The sequence below is a fragment of the Macaca mulatta genome, chromosome 1, assembly GCF_049350105.2.
Source record: "Macaca mulatta isolate MMU2019108-1 chromosome 1, T2T-MMU8v2.0, whole genome shotgun sequence".
Taxonomy (NCBI): domain Eukaryota; kingdom Metazoa; phylum Chordata; class Mammalia; order Primates; family Cercopithecidae; genus Macaca; species Macaca mulatta.
In genome coordinates, this window is record NC_133406.1 from 165,295,026 (window position 1) to 165,317,442 (window position 22,417).

The 22,417-nt window shown below is 36.1% G+C and overlaps 1 protein-coding gene across 2 annotated transcripts in view; it reads left to right on the forward strand.

The window, feature by feature from the left end:
- SLC44A5 (solute carrier family 44 member 5) overlaps nt 1-22,417 on the forward strand; it is a 521,995-nt gene that overhangs the window by 441,006 nt on the left and 58,572 nt on the right. For both annotated transcript variants that reach the window (XM_077988318.1, XM_077988316.1), the window contains one exon: nt 10,193-10,277. In XM_077988318.1, coding sequence (XP_077844444.1) covers nt 10,193-10,277 — 85 coding nt within the window. The remainder of the gene's footprint in view (nt 1-10,192; nt 10,278-22,417) is intronic.

Here is a 22,417-nt window from a genome sequence, read left to right on the forward strand (position 1 = left end):
CTCTGAGATACAGCAAAAATGGTGCTAAGAGGACTCTTTGTAGCATTAAATGCTGACATCAAAAAGTCTGAAAGAGCACAAATATACAATCTAAAGTCACACCTCAATGGACTAGAGAAATAAGAACAAACCAAATCCAAACCCAGCAGAAGAAAAGAAATAACATCAGGGAACAACTAAATAAAATTGAAACACACAAAAAAGATAAATGAAACAAAAAGCTGGTTCTTTGAAAAGATAAAGAAAATTAATCAACCATTAGTGAGATTAATCAAGAAGAGAGAAGATCCAATTGAAATAAAATGGGAGAATTACAACCAATACAACAGAAATACAAAAGATTATTTAAGGCTACTATGAACACCTGTATGTGCACAAACCAAAAAACCTAGAGGAGATGGATAAATTCCTGGAAATATACAACCCTCCTAGATTAAGCCAGGAAGAAATAGAAACTCTGAACAAACCAACAAGATTGAAATGATAATTTTAAAATTGTCAACAAAAAAAATGTCCAGGACCAGACAGATTCACAGATGAATCTATCAGAAATTCAAAGAAAAAGCTGTACCAATCCTATAGACACTATTCCAAAAGATAAAGAGGGAACCTTCTAAATCATTTTATGAAACCAGTATCACCCTAATGCCAAAACCAGGAAACAACGTAACACACACACACAAAAAAACTATAGACCAATACTCCTGATGAACATAGATGCAAAAATCCTCAACAAAACACTGGCTAACTGAATCCAACAGCATGCCAAAAAGATAATACATCATGACCAAGTGGATTTCATACCAGAGATTCAGGGATGATTTAACATATGCAAGTCAATAAATGTGATACATCACATAAACAGAATTAAAAACAAAAATTGTATGATCATCTCAATAGACATAGGAAACGTATTTGATAAAATTCAGTGTCCCTTTATTATTAAGGCCCTTGGCAAAATTGGCATGGAAGGGACACACTTTAAGGTAATAAAAGCCATTTATGAAAAACCCACGGTCAACATTATACTAAACAGGGAGAAGTTTAAAGCATTCCCCCTGAGAACTTAAACAAGAAAAGGATGCTTGCTTTCAACACTTCTATTCAATGTAGCACTAGAAGTCCTAGCCAGAGTAACCAGACAACATTAATAAAGGGCATTCAGATCAGTAAAAAGGAAGTCAAACTGTCATTGTTCACCAATGATATGATTTTCTACCTAGAAAACCCTGAAGACTCATCCAAAAAGCTGCTAGAACTGATAAATAAATTCAATATAAATAAATAAAGTTTCAGGATATCAATGTACATAAATTAGTAACTGCTATATACAAAGTGACCACGCTGACAATCAAATCAAGAACTCAATCCCTTTTATAATAATTGCAAAACAAAAACAAAATACTTAGGAATATACCAAATCAAGGAGGTAACACATCACTACACAGAAAACTACAAAACACTGCTGAAAGAAATCATAGATGACAGAAACAAATGGAAACACATACCACGCTCATGGGTGGGTAGAATCAATATTGTGAAAATGACCATACTGCTGAAAACAATGTACAGATTCAATGCCATTTCGTATCAAAATACCATTATTATTCACGGAAGTAGGAAAAAACAATCCTAAAATTCATATGGAATCAAAAAGGAGCCTGCATAACCAAAGCAAGAGTAATGAAAAAGAACAAATCTGGAGGGATCACATCACCCATCTTCAAACTGTATTATAAGGCCATAGTCACCAAAACAGCATTGTACTGGTATAAAAATAGGCACATATTCTGCCCAATGAAGCAGAACAGAAAACCCAGAAATAAAGCCAAATACTTACAGCCAACTGATCTTTGACAAAGCAAACAAAAACGAAAAGTGGAGAAAGGACATCCCGTTCAACAAATGATGCTGGGATAACTGGTAAGGCACATGCAGAAGAATAAAACTGGATCCTCATCTCTCACCTTATATAAAAATCAACTGAAGATGAATCAATGATTTAAATCTAAGACCTGAAACCATAAAAATTCTAGAAGATAACATCAGAAAAACTCTTCTGGACATTGGCTTAGATAAAAAGTTCATGACCAAGAACCCACAAGCAAATGTGACAAAAAAACAAAGATAAATTGATGGGACTTAATTAAACTAAAAAGCTTCTGCACAGAAAAAGAAATAATCAGCAGAGTAAACAGACAACACACAGAGTTGGAGAAACTCTTCACAAACTATGTATCTGACAAAGGACTAATATCCAGAATTCACAAAAAACTCAAACAAATCAGAAAGAAAAACATCAAACAATCCGATCAAAAAGTGGGCAAAGGACATGAATAGACAATTCTCAAAAGAAGATATACAAATGGCCAACAAACACATGAAATAATGCTCAGGATCACTAATTACCAGGGAAATGCAAATCAAAACCACAACACAATACCACCTTACTCCTGCAAGAGTGACCATAATAAAAAATAATAGATGCTGGTGTGGATGTGATGAAAAGGGAACATTTTACACTGCTGGTGGGAATGTAAACTAGTACAGCCACTATGGAAAACAGTGTGGAGATTATTTAAAGAAGTAAAAGTAGATTTACCATTTGATCCAGCAATACCTCTACTGGGTATCTACCCAGAGAAAAAGAAGTCATTATATGAAAAAGATACTTGCACGTGCATGTTTACAGTCACCTGATTCACAAATGCAAAAATATAGTGTATTAGCCCATTCTCACACTGCTAATAAAAACATACCCGAGACTGGGTAATTTATAAAGGAAAGAGGTTTAATTGACTCACAGTTCAGCATAGCTGGGGAGACCTCAGGAAACTTGCAATCATGGTGGAAGGGGAAGCAAACACACCCTTCTTCACATGGCAGCAGGAAAACGTGCAGAGTAAAGGCGGGGAAGGCCCTTATAAAACCATTAGATCTTGTAATCTGTATGGTTCATTTGCTGTTCACTATCACAAGAACAGCACAGGGAAACTGCAGCCATGATCTAGTGACCTTCCATGAAGTTCCTCTCCCAACACGTGGGGATTACACTCAGATTATAATTCAAGATGAAATCGTGGTGGGAACACAGAACCAGACCATATTATTCCACCCCTGGCCCCTTCCAAATCTCACATGCTCCTCACATTTCAAAACACAATTATGCCTTCCCAACAGTTCCTTAAAGTCTTAACTCATTTCACCATTAACCCAAAAGTCCAAGTCCCAAATCTCATCTGAGACAAGGCAAGTTCCTTTTGCCTGTGAACCTGTAAAATCAAAAGCAAGTTAATTACTTCCTAGATATAATAGGGATACAGGCATTGGGTAAATACACCCATTCCAAATGGAAGAAAGTGGTCAAAACAAAGGGGCTATAGGCCCCATGCAAGTCTGTAATCCAATAGGGCAGCCATTAAACCTTAAAGTTTTGAAATGATTTTCTTTGATTCTATATCTCACGTCCAGGTCATGCTGGTGCAAGAGATGGGCTCCCATGGTCTTGGGCAGCTCCACCCCTGTGACTTGTCAGGGTACAGCCCCCTTCTCAGCTGTTTTCACTGACTGTCATTGAGTGTCTGTGGCTTTTCCAGGTGCATCATGCAAGCTGTTGGTGGACCTCCCATTCTGGGATCTAGAGGATGGTGGGCCTCTTCTAACAGCTCCACAAGGCAATGCTCCACTGGATGTTCTGACTTTATATTTCCCTTCTGCACTGCCCTAGCAGAGGTTCTTCATGAGGGTTCCACCTCTGAAGCAAACGTCTGCCTGGACATCCAGGCATTTCCATACATCCTTTGAAATCTAGGTGAAGGTACCCAAACCTCAATTCTTGTCTTCTGTGCACCTACAGGACCAATACCATATGGAAGCTGCCAAGGCTCAGGACTTTCACCCTATGAAGCAATGGCCTGAGCTATACCCTGGCCCCTTTCAGCCACAGTTGGAGTGGTTGGGATATGAGGCGCCAATTCCCTAGGCTGAACACAGCAGGGGGGCCCTGGCTCCAGCCCAGGAAACCATTTCCCCTCTTAGGTTCTGAGCCTGTGATCAGAGGGGCTGCCTTGCAGGTTTTTGACATGCCCTGGAGACATTTTCCCCTTTATCTTGGTGGTTAACATCTGGCTGCTTGATGCTTAGGCAAATTTCTGCAGCAGGCTTGAATTTCTCCCCAGAAAATGGGTTTTTCTTTTCTATCATATTGCCGGGCTGCAAATGTATGCTGCACATCTGACTTGAATGTTTTGCTGCTTAGAAATTTCTTTCGCCAGATACCCTAAATCATCTCTCTCAAGTTCAAAGTTCCACAGATCTCCAGGGCAGGGGCAAAATGCTGCCATTCTCCTTGCTAAAGCATAGCAAGAGTCACTTTTGCTCCAGTTCCCAAGAAATTCCTCATCTCCATCTGAGATCATCTCAGCCTGGACTTAATTGGTCATATCACTATTAGCATTTTGGTCAAAGCTATTCAACAAGTCTCTAAGTTGTTCCAAACTTTCCCACATCTACCTGTCTTCTGAGGCTTCCAAGTCTTTAGGAAGTTCCAAACTGTCACATTTTCCTATCTTCTTCTGAGCCCTCCAAACTGTTCCAACCTCTGCCTATTATACAGTTCCAAGGTAACTTCCACATTTTTGGGTATCTTTATAAGCAGCACTACACTCCTGGTACCAATTTATTGTATTATTCTGTTCTCATGCTGCTAATAAAGACACACCCGAGACTGTGTAATTTATAAAGGAAAGAGGTTTAATTGATTCACAGTTCAGCATGACTGGGGAGGTCTCAGGAAATTTACAATCATGGCAGAAGGAGAAGCAAACACATCTTTCTTCATATGGAGGCAGGAAGGAGACATGCATAGTGAAGGCGGGAAAAGTCCCATATAAAGCCATCAGATCTCATGAGAACTCACAAACTATCATGAGAACAGCATGGTGGAACCACCCTCATGATCTAATCACCTCCCACGAGATCCCTCCTCCAACACGTGACGATTATAATTCGGATTACAATTCAAGATGAGATTTTAGTGGGGACACAAGGCCAGACCATATCATATGGAACTAGCCCAAATGCCCGTCAATCAATGCGTGAATAAAGAAAAGATGTTTTATATATATATACACCATGGAATACTACTCAACCATAACAAGAAATGAAATAATGATATTTGCAGCAACCGGGATGGAACTGGAGACCATCATTCAAAGTGAAGTAACTCAGGAATGCAAAACCAAACGTTATATGTTCTCACTTAGAGATAGAAGCTAAGCTATGAGGATGCAAAGGCATACAAATGATACAATGTACTTCGAAGACTCTAGGGAAAAAGTGGAAGGGGTTGAGAAATAAAATAGTACACATTGGGTAGAATGTACACTGCTCAGGTGCACCAAAATCTCAGAAATCACCACTAAAGGATTTATCCATGTGATAAAACACCACCAGTTCCCCAAAAACCTATTGAAATAAAAATACATACATACATACATATGTACATACATACAAACATACACTTTATAAGTTGTATGTAAAGGAAACTGTTTGGGGATACTATACATTAATTCAATGTATAAGCCAAAGGGTAAAAAAGTTAGCTATAAGATAAATTCTGAAGAACTAAAAAAAAAGATTTTTAAAAACTATATAATAATCCATTGTCTATTGCTGCATTGTAAATTACCCTCAAACTTGGCAACTTAAAAAACAAATATTTCTTATTTCACAATTTCCATGGTCAGGAATATAGGAACGGCTTGGTTGGGTGGTGCTGGCTCCAGGTTCTTTACGTTGTGGCCAAAGCTGCAGTCAACTGAAGGCTTCAGTAAGGTGGAGGATATGCTTTCAAGGTGGCTTACGCCTACACCTCACTTTCTGCCTGACTTTCCCATGTGCCACTGATGTCGGTGAAAACCTGTTTTCACATATTTGAATTTAGAAATTCTGTTCTAAAATTACAAACGCTTAAAAAAGTAGATCTCATGGAGGTACAGGGTAGAATGGTAGTTAGCAGGGGCTGGGAAGGGGATGAGGGAGGGAGGGATGAAGAGAAGTTGGTTAATGAATACAAATATACCATTCAAAGGAATAAATTTTAGTATCTGACAGTACAGTGGGGAAACTGTAGTTAACAATAATTTATTGTATATTTCAAAATAGCTTGAAGACAAGAATTGTAGTGTTCCCAACACAAAGAAAAATGTTTGAGGTGATAGATATTCCAATTACCCTGATTTGATCTTTAAACATTGTATACATGTATCAAAATATCACGTGTACCCCAAAGATATGTACAACTCTATCAATAAAAATATAAAAATAAAGTAACAAAAGTTATTTTGCATGATTTTAGTAAGTACCAAGGGAATTTGAAAAAAGATTCTACATTTTTGTTGTTAGAATTTGCTAAAATTTGTTCATTTAGGAAAATTATATAATTAAAAACACCACTTGTATTTGATTTTCCTATCCAATATACGTATTTCCTCCCGCACTTAAAGCTGCTACATTCACAGTGATTCCACCTGTACGTGTGAGCACTTGACTTCTCACATCTCTTCTAGTTTGGTCACATTTGAGCATTTGCATATTGATGTGCATACTGTTTAATTATAAATTACTTTCTTTTTATTATTTCTCATTTATATTACATAGGATATTTTATTACTTTTTAAAGGAAATTATGAGTGTGGCTGAAATATGTTATCTGTGACTATTACTTCAAGACTGTACAAGGAGCATTGTAAACTATTATAAAAAGGGATGTGTTGGGTATGATGTGCTTGAGAATGACTGTCATACAAACTGGTGATGTTATGGCTCCTCTTAATGACCTTGTATAAGAAGTCCTTGACACTGCTCTTTCCACTAGAACAGATCTGTCCAAGAGAAACATAAAGTGAATTACATTTGTATGGTTAAATTTTATGATAGCTACATTTAAGAGCATAAAAGGAAACAGGTGAAAATAAATTTAATAATAACTTAATAATACATTTTATTTACTTAAATATAACAAAATATTTCAAATGTGACCAATATAAAATTTAAGATATTCTTCTTTGTTGTTGTTTATAATGTCTTTAAAATACGCTGTGTATTTTTCATTTACAGTATGTTCCAATTTGGAGAAGCCATTTCAAGTGCTGAATACACACATGGATAGTGGCTACCATATTGGACAGCATAGTTTTGGATATTCCATGAATAGAAAAATTCCAAGAAAGGGATTAAAATGTCAGAAGCTCCTTAATTTATTAACAGGGACAAAATGATAGCTGCTGCCCATCTCCTTTTTTCCTCTTTTTTGTAGCTTTTAGCTCAAAGTCTTTATGTTCCAATTCAAACACAGACCATCTGCAGCACAACTTCTGCGCCAGAAGCTGTGTGGAGAGGTGTAGCAGCGGCTCGGTAAACACAACCACCTGCCACAGTTCAAAACTAGAAAGTCAAGAAGGAGTATTCTTCTCTTGACCCTTCCATCTTCATCTCCCTCTCCTTTATCCCCAGACACTCAGATCCATCCCAATCAGATATGCCCCCTCTCCCCCCGCCACAAGTATGAAGCTTTTCTCCCCAAATGGCAAAAGCTCCAAAATTGCCTGTCATCTCTTTTCCTATATGAGCATTTTGCTGATCCTTATTTAGCTGATGTCCTTGTTTTCCCCCTGTTAACAAGCTCATTCCTGCTCTATCCTTTTGCAGAAAGCATTATTCATTTCTAGTTTGGTGGTGAAAACCACAGGCTATAGAAAGCAAGCAACACACCTGAGTTCATACCTTGTTTATCTCACTTAAAGTTGTGTGATTTTGAGTAGTAAATTAAACTCTGAGCTGCAGCTATCTATACCATTCAGGTGAAAGTAACACCTACCTTTTAGGCTTGCTGTGAGACTCGGCTGAGACAATGGGTCTAATCAAGTTAGCACAGCATCTGTCACATTGTGAGCAATTAATAAATGAAAGCTCTTATTACTATACTATTTCCTCAATCTATAAATCCTTCCCTACTTCCAGCCACATGTCCAAATCCTAATCATTTTTTAAAGTCTTTCTCAAGTCTCACCTCTTCTCTAAACCTTCTGCAAACTTTATTCTCCCCTTTTCGTGTATTTCTTGAGAACTCTGCCATAAATTCACATTGGTATGACTTCTAGTGTGGGACACATAGTGATCATTTAGCAAATCCTTTAGTTAATTAATTGATGATGAAAAAGGGAAAGAAAACAGTAGCAGATGCTGGGGATACCTGACCCTGCTTCCCCTTGACCCAACTGAGTTTTTTGCAGCTGTGGTGGGCAGTTTTACAATTTCTACTGACAGACATCTTTCACACTGCTCTGCAGAAGCTTCCCAGTGGGATGGAGCCCCAGCTGCCCACAACAGTATTCCACTCATTAACAGGCACTTGATTGGCTTTGCTCCCTTCCGTCTCATCTCCCTCATACCCACTTAAGCTTCCTGGAATCACCTCCTAGATAAACCACCTGCATCAAAGTTCTTTTCTTGGATTTCACTTTTGGGGAAACCCAAATAAGACAAGAACTAATATTACTGAGTCCATATTTTATGGCAAGCACCATGTTAGTCACTCTGCTTTCATTATCTTCTTTTATATTCTCAACATTCTTGTGGGATTGGGTATTATTATACTCATTCTGTAGTAACAAATTAGAAAGTCAAAACTCAAAATAATTAAGTGACTCACTCAGGGAAAATCTAGCAATCCAAATGCTTTGGGTGCTCATTTCTGAATTAATAATTGTATAGAAAAAAAGAAAAAGACATTTTAGAATAAAGCTTTAAAAACATATTACTGAAAAAATAGGTAAAATAAATATCTTTCTTAGATTTAGCCAAAACATGACAAACTAAGGTATAGAAGCAGAATGTAATAATATATGGTCTGGAGGCATCATACATTGAACAGTTCGTTATTTAAATGCCTTATTTGTAGTCCACTTTCTTTATTCTGGGAAATAGAGACGGGAAGATATGGCAGCTGAGAGCTACCCGAATGAGTCAGATTTAATAAGACAGTATTGGAAGATGAAACCAATTTGGCCTCTATGACATTGGAGAAAGAATTAGACAAAGGGGACTTTTGTGAGTGCTTAGATACTAAAAAGAAAGTCTTAGATTAATGAGAAAAATTATTGAGAAAAATTTTTCTTCCATATTAAAATTCTCATTCAGAATTGATTTTTTAAAATCTTCCCAAGTCACACAGGCCATATACATAAGAGTGATTGAATTATAACGTGAAATGTCAAATCCAATAAATGTGGGGAAGGAGATAGCCGGGCAAATGTTAAAGGAAACAAAGGACAAAGAGGTATGTTTCCATATTCAGAGGCAAGCATTAGATGACCTGAGCACATTTTCCGGATTTTTAGGAACTGTTATCAGTCAAACTGGAGAAGTTAGAAATATTCGACTAAAATTAGAAAGCATTTCCTAATTGACCGATGTATGTTACTCTCTGTGGTCCTATGGTCTGTCAAATTAATTTTATAATTCTTAAAAAATAAGGGTGATGTGTTTGAGGCCATCGTCTTCATAGAAAATCAAGTCCTTTGTTTTCATGAAGTTTGAGATCACTTGATACTTCTATTAAGCTCTGAGATTGTCAGACAAAACTTAGGGTAAGTCTTTATTACATATTGCCTCCGCAGTTGCTATTGTTTGCCTTTATAATGTCACATAAAATCATAAAGAACTAGGAAATTTGAATTGGGCATTATAGTTTCATTCCTTTGAATTTTTTAATGGTTTTCACTTATGCATAACTCAAAAGTATTACATCATATTATTTACTGTAAATGTATTAGGTCTGCTATGAAGTCATTTAGTTTTGAACCCTAGAAAAAGTGACTTCTAGCCAAGTGAGCTTTTATAATGTGCCCTCTAATTCACATTTTAATAAATGTCATTTTCTAAGTGCATTACCTCATGTTTTGGCTACAACCCAGCTGAATCCTGAGAGAATAAGAGCAATGTGCTTTCTGACTGATTCATCCATATTTTATTTTACTTTTCATTAAGAAATTATTCTTTGAAGAAAATCAATAATCTGTGACTGAGGGGAGAGGTTAGTGTGTTGCAGTGGTGCATTCTAATATCTCAAAGCAAACTGCCTTTAGCCAGCTTTTGCTGATAGCATTTTTGTCCTTTCTTGTTCCTGCAGCCTGGGTACATGGGGACCCCAGAAGAGCAGCCTATCCTACAGACAGCCAGGGCCACTTTTGTGGCCAGAAGGGCACCCCCAATGAGTGAGTATGGCCACCTTTGCTTTGTGTGATTTTACTGTCTAAACTGGAACCTAGATATCACTTTTACAGTAATTCTACTAGACTTCTTAAGAAGATTTAAATTCATAAAGGAGGCCTTCCCTCCCCTTTGTCTAACAGATAGCAATAAGGAGTTGGGAAGTTTTATTTTATATGACTTAAGACAAGATGTCAGTGTTATGCAGCATATTATTAGAATGCATGAAGACTCTACTTATAAAAATATAGTTATGATGAATAGATTGGACCAATGATTTTATCAGAAGCTATATTTTAAAATGCCTTATAAATGGGCTATTAGAAGATTGAGGTATGACCAGTTAGAACAGCAATTATTAAAAAGGAAACAATAGGTGCTGGAGAGGATGTGGAGAAATAGGAACACTTTTACATGGTTGATGGGACTGTAAACTAGTTTAATCATTGTGGAAGACAGTGTGGCGATTCCTCAAGATCTAGAACTAGAAATACCATTTGACCCAGCCATCCCATTACTAAGTATATATCCAAAGGATTATAAATCATGCTGCTATAAAGACACATGCCCACCTATGTTTATTGTGGCACTATTTACAATAGCAAAGACTTGAAACCAACCCAAATGTCCATCAATGATAGACTGGATTAAGAAAACGTGGCACATATACACCGTGGAATAGTATACAGCCATAAAAAAGGATGAGTTCATGTCCCTTGTAGCGACATGGATGCAGCTGGAAACCATCATTCTGAGCAAACTATCACAAGGATAGAAAACCAAACACCGCATATTCTCACTCATAGGTGGGAATTGAACAATAAGAACACTTCAACACAGGAAGGGGAACATCGCATACTGGGGCCTATCATGGGGTGGGGGGAGAGGGGAGGGATAGCATTAGGAGATATACCTAATGTAAATGATGAGTTAATGGGTGCAGCACACCAACATGCACATGTATACATATGTAACAAACTTGCACATTGTGCACATGTACCCTAGAACTTAAAGTATAATAAAATCTATGAAATTAAAAAAGATAAAGAAGAGGATTGAGGTGTGAGTAGCTGCTACAAATCTTGACAGTCCAGTTGTTAGGATTATTTTTGTCACAGTGTCTACTGATAAATCATTCCACCTTTCGAAGTGAGGAGCACACCCAGAAAGTCTTCAATGCTTGGCATCCTTTTCCAGGCAACTTGGCTGCTGCGGGTAATGTCCCTGGGTAGCTGAAACAAACAAGGAAGAATGTTCCATCAAATTTCTTTCTAATAGTAACCATAACAGAAGTTTTCATTTCTGAAAGCACGTTGTCTATTTTTCTAACTTAAGAAAATAAACCACATACACAAGCAACCCTCCATAAATCTCACATTTTTAGAAAAGCTTCCCTCTTCTCTCACTGGTTCTCTGTGGAAACCTGGAGTAGTTGCTGGGTCTTCTGGTTCTTCAAAACCAATTCAGTTTCTATAAAATCTGGCTTTAGATGGTTAAAAAAAAAAAAAACCCAAAGTAGCCACACCCTCACTTCCAACAACAACAACAAAAAAAATAGCTAAGGACACTTCAGTTATGTTGTCTATACTGCCCACTTGTAACTATGGAGCATATTATTCCAAGAGATATACAGATTTTAAAAATAGATGCTCAGTAATTTTTTTAATTGACAACAAAAAAAGTCTAAAATCAGATGAATTCACACCTGAGTTTTACCAGATATTCAAAGAATTGGTACCGATCCTACTAAAACTATTCCAAAAGATAGAAAAAGAGGGGCTACTCCTAAATCATTCTATGAAGGCAGTATCATCCTAATATGAAAACCAGGAAAGAACATAACAAAAATGAAAGCTATACACCAATATCCTTAATGAACATAGATGCAAACATTCTTAACAAAATACTAGGTAACTGAATCCAACAAGACATCAATAAGATAATACATCATGATCAAGTGAATTTCATACCAGGGATGTAGGGATGGTTTAACATATGCAAGTAAATAAATGTGATACATCACATAAACAGAATTAAAAACAAAAATCATATTATCATCTCAATAGATGCAGAAAAAGTATTTGATAAAATCTAGCATTGCTTTCTGATGAAAGCCCTCAACAAAAGGGAATAGAAGGGACTTAGGTCGAAGTAATAAAAGGCATCTGTGACAAACCCACAGCCAACATCATACTAAATAGGGAAAAGTGGAAAGCATTCCCCCCTGAGAACTGGAAAAAGACAAGGATGTCCACATGCAACCCTTCTATTCAACATAGCCCTGGAAGTCCTAGTCAGAGCAATCTGACAATAAAAGAAATAAAGGGCAAGTTGGAAAAGAGGAAGTCAAACTGTCACTGTTTGTTGATGATACGATCGTGTAGCTAGAATACTCTAAAGACTAATCCAAAAGGCTCCTAGACCTGATAAATGAATTCACTAAAGTCTTGGGTTACAAAATCAATGTACACAAATTAGTAGCATTGCTATCAATCAACAGTGACCAAGCTGAGAATCCAATCAAGAACTGAATCCCTTTTACAACATCTGCAAAAAATAAAATAAAATAAAATTCCTAGGAACACACTTAACCAAGGATGTGAAAGATCTCTACAAGGAAAACTACAAAACACTGCTGAAAGAAATCATAGATGACACAAACAAATGGAAACACATCCTATGCTCATGGATGGGTAGAATTAATATTGTGAAAATGACCATACTGCCAAAAGCAATCTACAAATTCAATGCAATTCATGATTCCTCACAGAACTAGAAAAAACAATCCTAAAATTCATGTGGAATAAAAAAGAACTCACATAGCCAAAGCAAGACTATGCAAGAACAAATCTGGAGACATCTCATTACCTGACTTCAAACTATCCTTTAAGGTCATAGACACCAAAACAGCATGGTACTGGCATAAAAATAGGCACATAGACCAATGGAACAGAATAGAGAACCCAGAAATAAAGCCAAATACTTCACACCCAACTGATCTTTGACAAAGCATACAAAAACATAAATTGGGGAAAGGACATCCTGTTCAATAAATGGTTCTGGGAAAACTGGCAAGCCACATGCAGAAGAATGAAACTGGATCCTCATCTCTCACTTAATACAAAAATCAACTCAAGATGGAGCAAAAACTTAAATCTAAGACCTGAAACCCTAAAACTTCTAGAAGAAAATATTGGAAAAACTCTTCTGGACATTGATTTAGGCAAAGAATTCATGACTAAGACCCAAAAACAAAGCAACAAAAACAAAAATAAAGAAATGGGACCTAAAAAAACTTCTGCTTAGCAAAATAAATAAGCAGAGTAAATAGACAACCCAAAGAACAGGAGAAAGTATTTGCAAACTATGCATCTGACAAAGGACAAGTGTCCATAATTTACAAGGAACTCAAACAAATCAGGAAGAAAAATACAAACAATCCCATCAGAAGTGGGCTAAGGACATGCACAGACATTTCTCAACAGAAAATATACAAATAGCCAACAAACATATGAAAAAATGCTCAACGCACTAATCATCAGAGAAATGCAAATTAAAACCATGAGATACCACCTTACTACTACAAGAATGGCCATAATTAAAACGCCAAAAAACAATAGATGTTGGCATGGATGTGGTGAAAAGGAAACATTTTTACATAGTTGGTGGGAATGTAAATTAGTAAAACCAGTATGGAAAACAGTATGGAATTTCCTTAAAGAACTAAAGGTAGATTTACCATTTGATTCAGCAATCCCATTACTGGATATCTACCCACAGGAAAAGAAGTCATTATGTAAAAAAGACACATGCACACACATGTTTACAGCAGCACAGTTCACAGTTGCAAGGATATGGAACCAAAATAAGTGCCCATAAACCAACAAGTGGATAAAGAAAATCTTGTATATATACACCATGGAATACTACTCAGCCATAAAAAGGAATAAAATAATGCCTTTTGCAGCAACTTGAATGGAGCTGGAAGCCATTTTTCTAAGTGGAGTAACTCAGGAGTAGAAAGCCAAATACTGTATGTTCTTACTTATAACTGAGAGTTAAGCTATAAGGACACACACACACACACAAAAACATGCAGAGTGATATAATGGACTTAGGGGACTCAAGGGTGGGGAGACTATGAGGAGGTGAGAGATAAAAGAAAACATATTGAGTACAGTGTATACTACTCAAGTGATGGGTGCACTAAAATCTCAGAATTCACCACCAAAGAATTCATCCATGGAACCAAATCCATCTGTACCCAAAAAACTATTGACATTTTAAAAAATAATTTTTAAATGCAAATACAAAATGAAAAAACAGATCTAGAAAATGGTTAACAAAATTCATGTAATAGAATTATCACAATCAAGAAAACCCAGAAATTTAAGGAGAGGGGCAAATTCCTAATCATGTCAGGGTAAATGTGTAGGGGACTAGTTGATTCCTCATGCCTGTTAGAGACTACTGGGCTAAATTTTGATCCGGGGAGGTAATTCTTATTTTAACTTCAGTAACTCAGAAAATTGTAGACATTGCCCACAAAACCTTTGCAACCTTCACACTATGAAGGACAAAGAGAGCACCAAGTGGTAAAAGAAACCATACAAATCTCTAAATCTCTAGTTCTTTATGACAGTTTATTTTTAAAAGGGCATTTGTAACAATAAGTTTTCCAGACCTAAGCCAATGACCCACTTATGTCAAACAAAAATGTGACAGCACAGATTTCAGTACATAATGATCTTTCAAAGAAAATCTTCGCTCAACACACACATGTTCATTAAAGTAGTATTCAAAATAAGAATATATTGGAAACTACACAGATATTCAGCAACATGTGAATGATAGTAAATTATGGCCCATCAATTTAATGAAATATAATGGAGTCATTGAAAATCATGTTCAAATGTTCAACAACTGATTCTATTGATTTTCCCTTACAGTTTCTGGGGTCTGAGTTATCATTGCCCTCCTCCCCATGAAAATAGCATTCTCCAATATTTCTCTAGTATTTGGATGACTTCTTTCTTATGTTTAAATTTCTAATCTCCTAGAAATTTATTTTTGTATGTAGACTGAAGTGGAAATCAAACTTCCCAAATTTCTGAGTTAATTATTTCAGAGTAGCTTGTTGAATAATATGCCCATTTCCTCTCTGATTTCTAAAAATAACCCTAAATAATAAATTTGTGTATTTGTTTCTGAATCCTGAAACATGCTCTAATGTACATTTTTAAGTGTCAAGATTGTTCTAATTCTTATGATAAATGTGTATTAATTTAAAATTTTAATAAATTGCTCTAAATTATATTTGGACTTTCAGTAGTAAGTAAAATATTTACAAAAATGTAAGATTCCAGTCAATATTACAAATTTTTAAGCATAAGTTTTATTGTACAAAATGGTGTATTAGTCCATTTTCACACTGCTGATAAAGGCATACCTGAGACTGGGTAATATATAAAGAAAAGGGGGCTTAATGGACTTACAGTTCCACGTGGTTGGGGAGGCCTCACAATCATGGCAGAAGGCAAAAGGCATGTCTTACATGGTGCAGACAAGAGAGAATGAGAACCAAATGATTCCGCTTATGGAACCATCAGATCTCGTGAGACTTATTCAATAACAGGAGAACTGCATGGGGGAAGCCAACCGCATGATTCAACTATCTCCCACCGGTTCCCTCCCACAACATATGGGAATCATAGTAGCTATAATTCAAGTGACATTTAGGTGGGGATACAGCCAAACCATATCAAATGGTATCAAGGGAAAATATTGGAGTAACTACATCATAATAGCAATATTATTATAACTGTGTAACTATCATAAAGCCAGAAAGAAATAAATCCTGTTAAAAATATAAATTTTGAATATGATAAAGATGGATTTCAAGTCAGTAGCAGAAAGATGAATTATTAAATAAATGGTATTGAATTAACTGAAATAGTATTCATAAAAATAAAATAAAATTGGATATTTATCTCATATCTTATACCAAAATAAATACTAAAGCATTGATGATTTTTGCATATAAAATATAAAAATATAAAAGTAACAGAGGAAAATGCAAGGGTATATTTATAGATTATGGGGTTAAGAAACCTTTTCTAAACATAACACCAAAACCAGAAAACAGAAATTTTGAAGAATTCCAACACATAAATACACCTTAACTCATTGGAAACAAAGTTAAAAGATAAATGGAAATCTAGGAAAAACAAATGTTTTCAACACATGTATCTGACCAAATGTATCAACACCTTTTTTATATGAGCTATTCTTCAAAATCAAAAAGAAAAAAATGATCATCCAATGTAAAAGTAGGTAAAAGTCATAAACAGGAAATCATATAATGGCCAATAATGATAAAAATATAATTCAACTACAGTTAAAAAAAGAGATGCAAATTAATTAAAATATTACTTTTGTCTTATAGCTTGATAAAAAGATTAAAATTTCTGGTGTTGGCCAGAGTGAGAAGAAAAAATCGCCTCATTTTCTACTGGCACTAGTGTAATATGATATTTAACAGATTTTATAAAATATTTACTGAACATATATGTTCTTTTTGATTCAGCAGTTTTCATCCTAGAAACTCATCTAGTGGAAATTTGCATAGATTTCCTAATGTTACTGGCACTATGTAATAATAATAATAAAATGAAACAACCTAAATGTCTCTCAATAGGAGATTGATTAAATGAATTATGGTATAGTCAATTATAAAATACCATGTAATCATTAATTATTGGGTAGAGATATATTTATTGGCAAGGAAATGTGCCCATGGTATATTGTTAACTCAAGAAATCAAGTTATTAAAATGGCTTGTGTAGTATAATTTCATTTTGTGGGTATATTTGTACACTTTTATACTTTATATTCACATATATGAAAACATATGCAAGAAAAAAGTCTGAGTGGATATACATATGCTTACAGTAATTATTTTCAATTATGAGATTATATTTTTATTTTTATTCTCATATTTCTGAGCCCCTATTATATCCTAGACAGTTTTCTAAAGGCTGAGGTTATAGTAAAAACAATGAACAAGCTACCTGTGCTCATGAAGCCTACATTTAAGTTAAAGGGAGATTCTCAATAAAAATGTAAATAACAAGATAGTTTCAAATAGTGATCAATGTTATGAAGAAAAAAAACAAAGCGGATGGCCTAATGGAGAATGATTGGTGTGCAATGGGAGGTAGTTACCTTGTGGTTATGGGGTTAGGGAAGCACTTTCATGAGGAGGTGACTTCTGAACTAAGATGTGAAGACCAGGAAGACACCAGCCTTTCAAAAACCCTGGGAAGGGCACTCGAAACCAGAGGCAATAAGTGCAAACGTCCTGAGGCATGAGTGACCTTTTGATACTCCAGGACTAGGACTAGAGGAAGCCAGGAGGCTGAAATATAGCCAATAAAGAGGGTGGTGGAATGAGCAGATGTCTGAGAAACAGGTGGAAGTCATATATTCTGTGTCCTATGGACTCTGATAAACTATTTGGATTATTTACCAGTGCAGAGAAGGACATAGAAAGGTGTTCAGCAAGAGTGACTCAATGCATTTTACATTTTTAAAAGAATATTCTTGCTGCTTCCTTTTACCTTCTTGAGCTGTTTCAATGGTTCACAATAAGCATGTATGCAGAAAAATATTAAGTGTTTTTTCATGTAAAAATTAGGCCAGCTAGGGTGGCTCATGCCTGTAATCCTAGCACTTTGGGAAGCTGAGGCGAACCAATCACTTGAGCCCAGAAGTTCAAGACTGGCCTGGGAAACATGGTGAAAGCCTGTCTCTACCAAAAAAAAATTAAAATTTAAATTAAAAAAAAATTAGCTGAGGATGATGGAGTGCCTGTAGTCCCAGCTACTCGGGAGGCTGAGATGGGAGGATGGCTTGAGCTCAGGAGATGGAGGTTGCAGTGAGCTGAGATTGCACCACTGCACTCCAGCCTGGACAACAGAGCCAGACCTTGTCTGAGTTTGAAAAAGTAAAAATAAAAATAATGGCAGATATCATGGAATCATGACAGATAATTATGAGTATTTTTATTTTCTTGTATGTTTATATGCATTGCAAGTTTCTACCCAAAATGTGTATTACTTTTGTATTCCTCCAATTTTCCAAAATTAAAGCATTTAAAAGAGAAATAAATATGCTGAGACAATAGATTGTCTTCCTAATTAAAGCCCCTTTAAAATTAAAAAAAAAAAATGAACATTCTCTCAAAAGAATATGTACCCTGGAGTCAAATTCCGACTTTACCTCCTTACAGCATTGATCCATGGGCATGGAACACAACCTACCTCAATCTTAATTTCCTGGTAATGAAGCAAAAATTAAATGAGAGAACAGTCACGTAGGAGAAGCATGCATTGGCCTTCTATTTATAAAGCATTTTCATATTGTTGAGGTCCTCCAATGGACCAGTCACTATGCAATATACTAGAGCAAATAAGACACAGATTTCTTCTTCAAGAGTCTCTTGGTCTTCAGAGACAAAGTCAAGAAAGCTATGGATTCAATCTATTGTGTTCGGTGCAGTGTGCTATCTTAAGTCTAAAGTATAGTGCTGGTAATCTCATCTGAAGCAGCCACACTCACCTTCACCCTTCCTTTTCCTAGTCTCTGGCACAAGATCTTGATTTACTGTCTTAGACACTTATCACTGCCTGAATTTATCCTTGTTATTAATTGGTTAGCTTTGTTTATCTTCCCGGGCTGGGCCCAAAGTTCTTTGAGATCAGGGCCATTCTCTGCCTTTTTCACTGTAGTATCTTCAGAACCTACAGCATTGTCTGGCATTACAATATGTGCTCAGTAAATTCACTGTTAAATGAATGAGAAAAAAGGGATAACACAGATAAGAATGATTTGCTCCCAAAGTGGAGGTCAGCTTAAAGATTTGATCAGGTCCTCAACAACACTAAGTGAGTCTGACTATTATTACTATCATTTGGAAATTTAGAAAACTAAAATTCAGAAAGGTTAAAATACTTGTTAAGTTTCAACTGTCTATTAAATAGCAAAGGTAGCACATTCTAACCCTAAATCTTGTGCTGTTTAGGCTACACACAGTTGCAGTGAACTTGGCTTTCCATTTTACTTCTTTAACCCAGGCCTAAAAATCTTAAACATAGCATAGCTCGTAAAAGTATCATTACATGTTCTAAAACACCACAAATAAATGTGTGTGTGTATGTGTGTGTGTGTGTGTGTGTGTGTGTATTTCTATGCCAAAATGAAATGCATCTATGTTAGGATGTGTAAGAAATTTAGGCAGCTCTAAAATAGGGTAACTTACTTGTTAGACTTTAACAATTGTCATGATGTGTTTAAGCAATCCTTTGATTCCCAACTCTGGAAGACATTCCTTAATAACTGAGCCCAAAGTCCATGTTTAGAGGTGGTGTGATATTTGAGATGTAGCTTTTGGCCTTTTGTGCTTCATCTAACCAAAAAGACTCTAGGAGAAACACCAGTGGTTTTTTAAGTGTCAAAAGAGATGAAACAGCGACTTCAAAGGAAAATGGAGTGCTTTGTTGTTGTGTGTAACTTTCTCTGCCTCTTGAGCTCTGGGAAAGTTGTTCATGACACTTAGGTACAGACCTTTTCTTTGAGATTTCCACAAAAAAAAAGCAAGAACTTGATTGATTTTTGATGCCACCTACTGGCTACTACAAAAACTTCAGCTTGTAAACGTTGTGCTAAAATTACTTTGAACATTGATGCAGCCCCATTACCAAGACTGAAATACGTGACCCCATGAGGTTAAGATAAGAAAACAAAAGATTAAGGGGACAATGCTCTTCTATTTAAGATTTTTTAAAATTGATATGTAATATTTTTACCTTTCTATGGGGTTCGTGTGATATTTTGTTACATGCATAAAATGTGTAATGTTCAAGTCAGGGTATTTGGTGTATTCGTCACCCAAGTATTTATCATTTCCATGTGTTAAGAACATTTCAAGTCCTGTCTCCTAGCTACTTTGAAATATACAATACATTGTTGCTACCTATAGTCATCTTTCCATGCTATGGAACATTAAAATGTATTCCTTCTATCTAATTGTATGTTTGTACCCGTTAACCATTAACCCATTAATCAGCTTCTCTTCACTCCCCAGCCCCTGCCCCAGTCACATAAGCTTTCAGTTTGCTAGTATTCTGTTGAGAATTTTTGCATCTATGTTTATCAGGGATATTGCCCTGTAGTGTGTTTGTTTGTTTGTTTTTATGTCCTTGCCTGACTTTGGTATCAGAGTAATGCTGGCCTCATAGAATGACTTAAAAAGAATTCTGTCCTCTCTAGTTTTCTGGAATAGTTTGAAGAGAAGTGGTTTTCATTCTTCTCTGTAAGTTTGGTAGAATTCAGCAGTGAAACCATCTGGTCCTGAACTTTTCTTTGGTTGGAAAATTTGTATCGTTGATCCAATCTCATTACTTGTTATTGGTCTGTTTGGTTTTTCTATTTCTTGATTCAACCTTGGTAGGTTGTATGTGTCCATGAATTTATCCATTTTTCTAGTTTGTGTACAGTTTTTTCATAACAGTCTCTGATAGCATTTTTCATTTCTGTGGTATCAGTTGTAATGTCTCTTCTTTTATTTCTGATTTTATTTATTTGGATCTTCTCTCTTTTTCTTGGTTAGCCTAGCTAGTAGTTTATCAATTTTATTTTTTTCAATAAAAATTTTGTTTCATTAATTGTTTCCATTGTTTTTTAGTCTCTATTTTGTTCTCCTCTCATTTTTATTTATTTACTTCTACTAATTTTGGGTTGGTTTGTTCTTGCTTTTCTAGTTCCTAGAGGTGCATTGTTAGACTGTTAGATTGTCTTCCTGCTTTTATGATGTAGGTGTTTATTGCCATAAATTTTCCTGTTAGCACTGCTTTTGCTCTATTCCATCAGTTTTGGTACATTGTGTTTTGATTTTCATTTGTTTCAAACATTTTAAAAATTTCCTCCTAATTTCTTTCTTGACCTAACAGTCATTCAGAAGCATGTTATTTAATTTCTATGTATTTATAGTTTCCCAAGCACTTCTCATTACTGATTTCTAATTTTATGCTGTTGTGGTCTAAGAAGAAACTTGATATGATTTTAATTTTTAATGATCACACAAGTTGGCCTTGGGTGGCAGCTGCAAACAGAATAATCTTTCTCAGGGAACTTGTAGATGTGTGGTGGCCCTGCCACTGGGTGCATTGGGATCTATGCCAATGGCTTGCACGTTGGCCTTGGTGAGAGCAGCCAGCAGCAGCACATGGCTGCAGGTAGGGGATGTCAGTGGGGACTCCAGGAATGTGGAGATACAAGAGTTGTTGAGCCCTAGGACAGGATGCAGTATGGTAGGTTCCAGGCTCTGAAAATGGTGCCTTGCTATTCCTTTTTTTTTTTTTTTTTTTGATACTTTAAGTTCTGGGGTACATGTGCAGAACATGCAGGTTTGTTACTAGGTGTACACATGCCATGATGGTTTGCTGTGCCCATCAACCTGTCATCTACACTAGGTATTTCTCCTAAGGCTATCCCTCCCCTAACCTCCCACTGCCCAACAGGCCTTGGTGTGTGATGTTCCTCTCCCTGTGTCCATGTGTGCTCATTGTTCAACTTCCATTTATGAGTGAGAGCACGCAGTGTTTGTTTTTCTGTTCTTGTTGCAGTTTACTGAGAATGATGGTTTCCAGCTTCATCCATGTCCATACAAAGGACATGAACTCATCCTGTTTTATGGCTGCATAGTATTCCATGGCATATATGTGACACATTTTCTTTATCCAGCCTGCCATTGATGGGCATTTGAGTGGGTTCCAAGTCTTTGCTATCATGAACAGTGCTGCAATAAACATACATATACATGTGTCTTTATAGTAGAATGATTTCTAATCCTTTGGGTATATACCTAGTAATCGGATTGCTGGGTCAAATGGTATTTCTAGTTCTAGATCCTTGAGGAATCGCCACACTGCCTTCCACAATGGTTGAACTAATTTACACTCCTACCAACAGTGTAAAAGTGTTCCTATTTCTCCACATCCTCTCCAGCATCTGTTGCTTCCTGACTTTTTAATGACCATCATTCTAACTGGTGTGAGATGGTATCTCATTGTGGTTTTGATTTGCA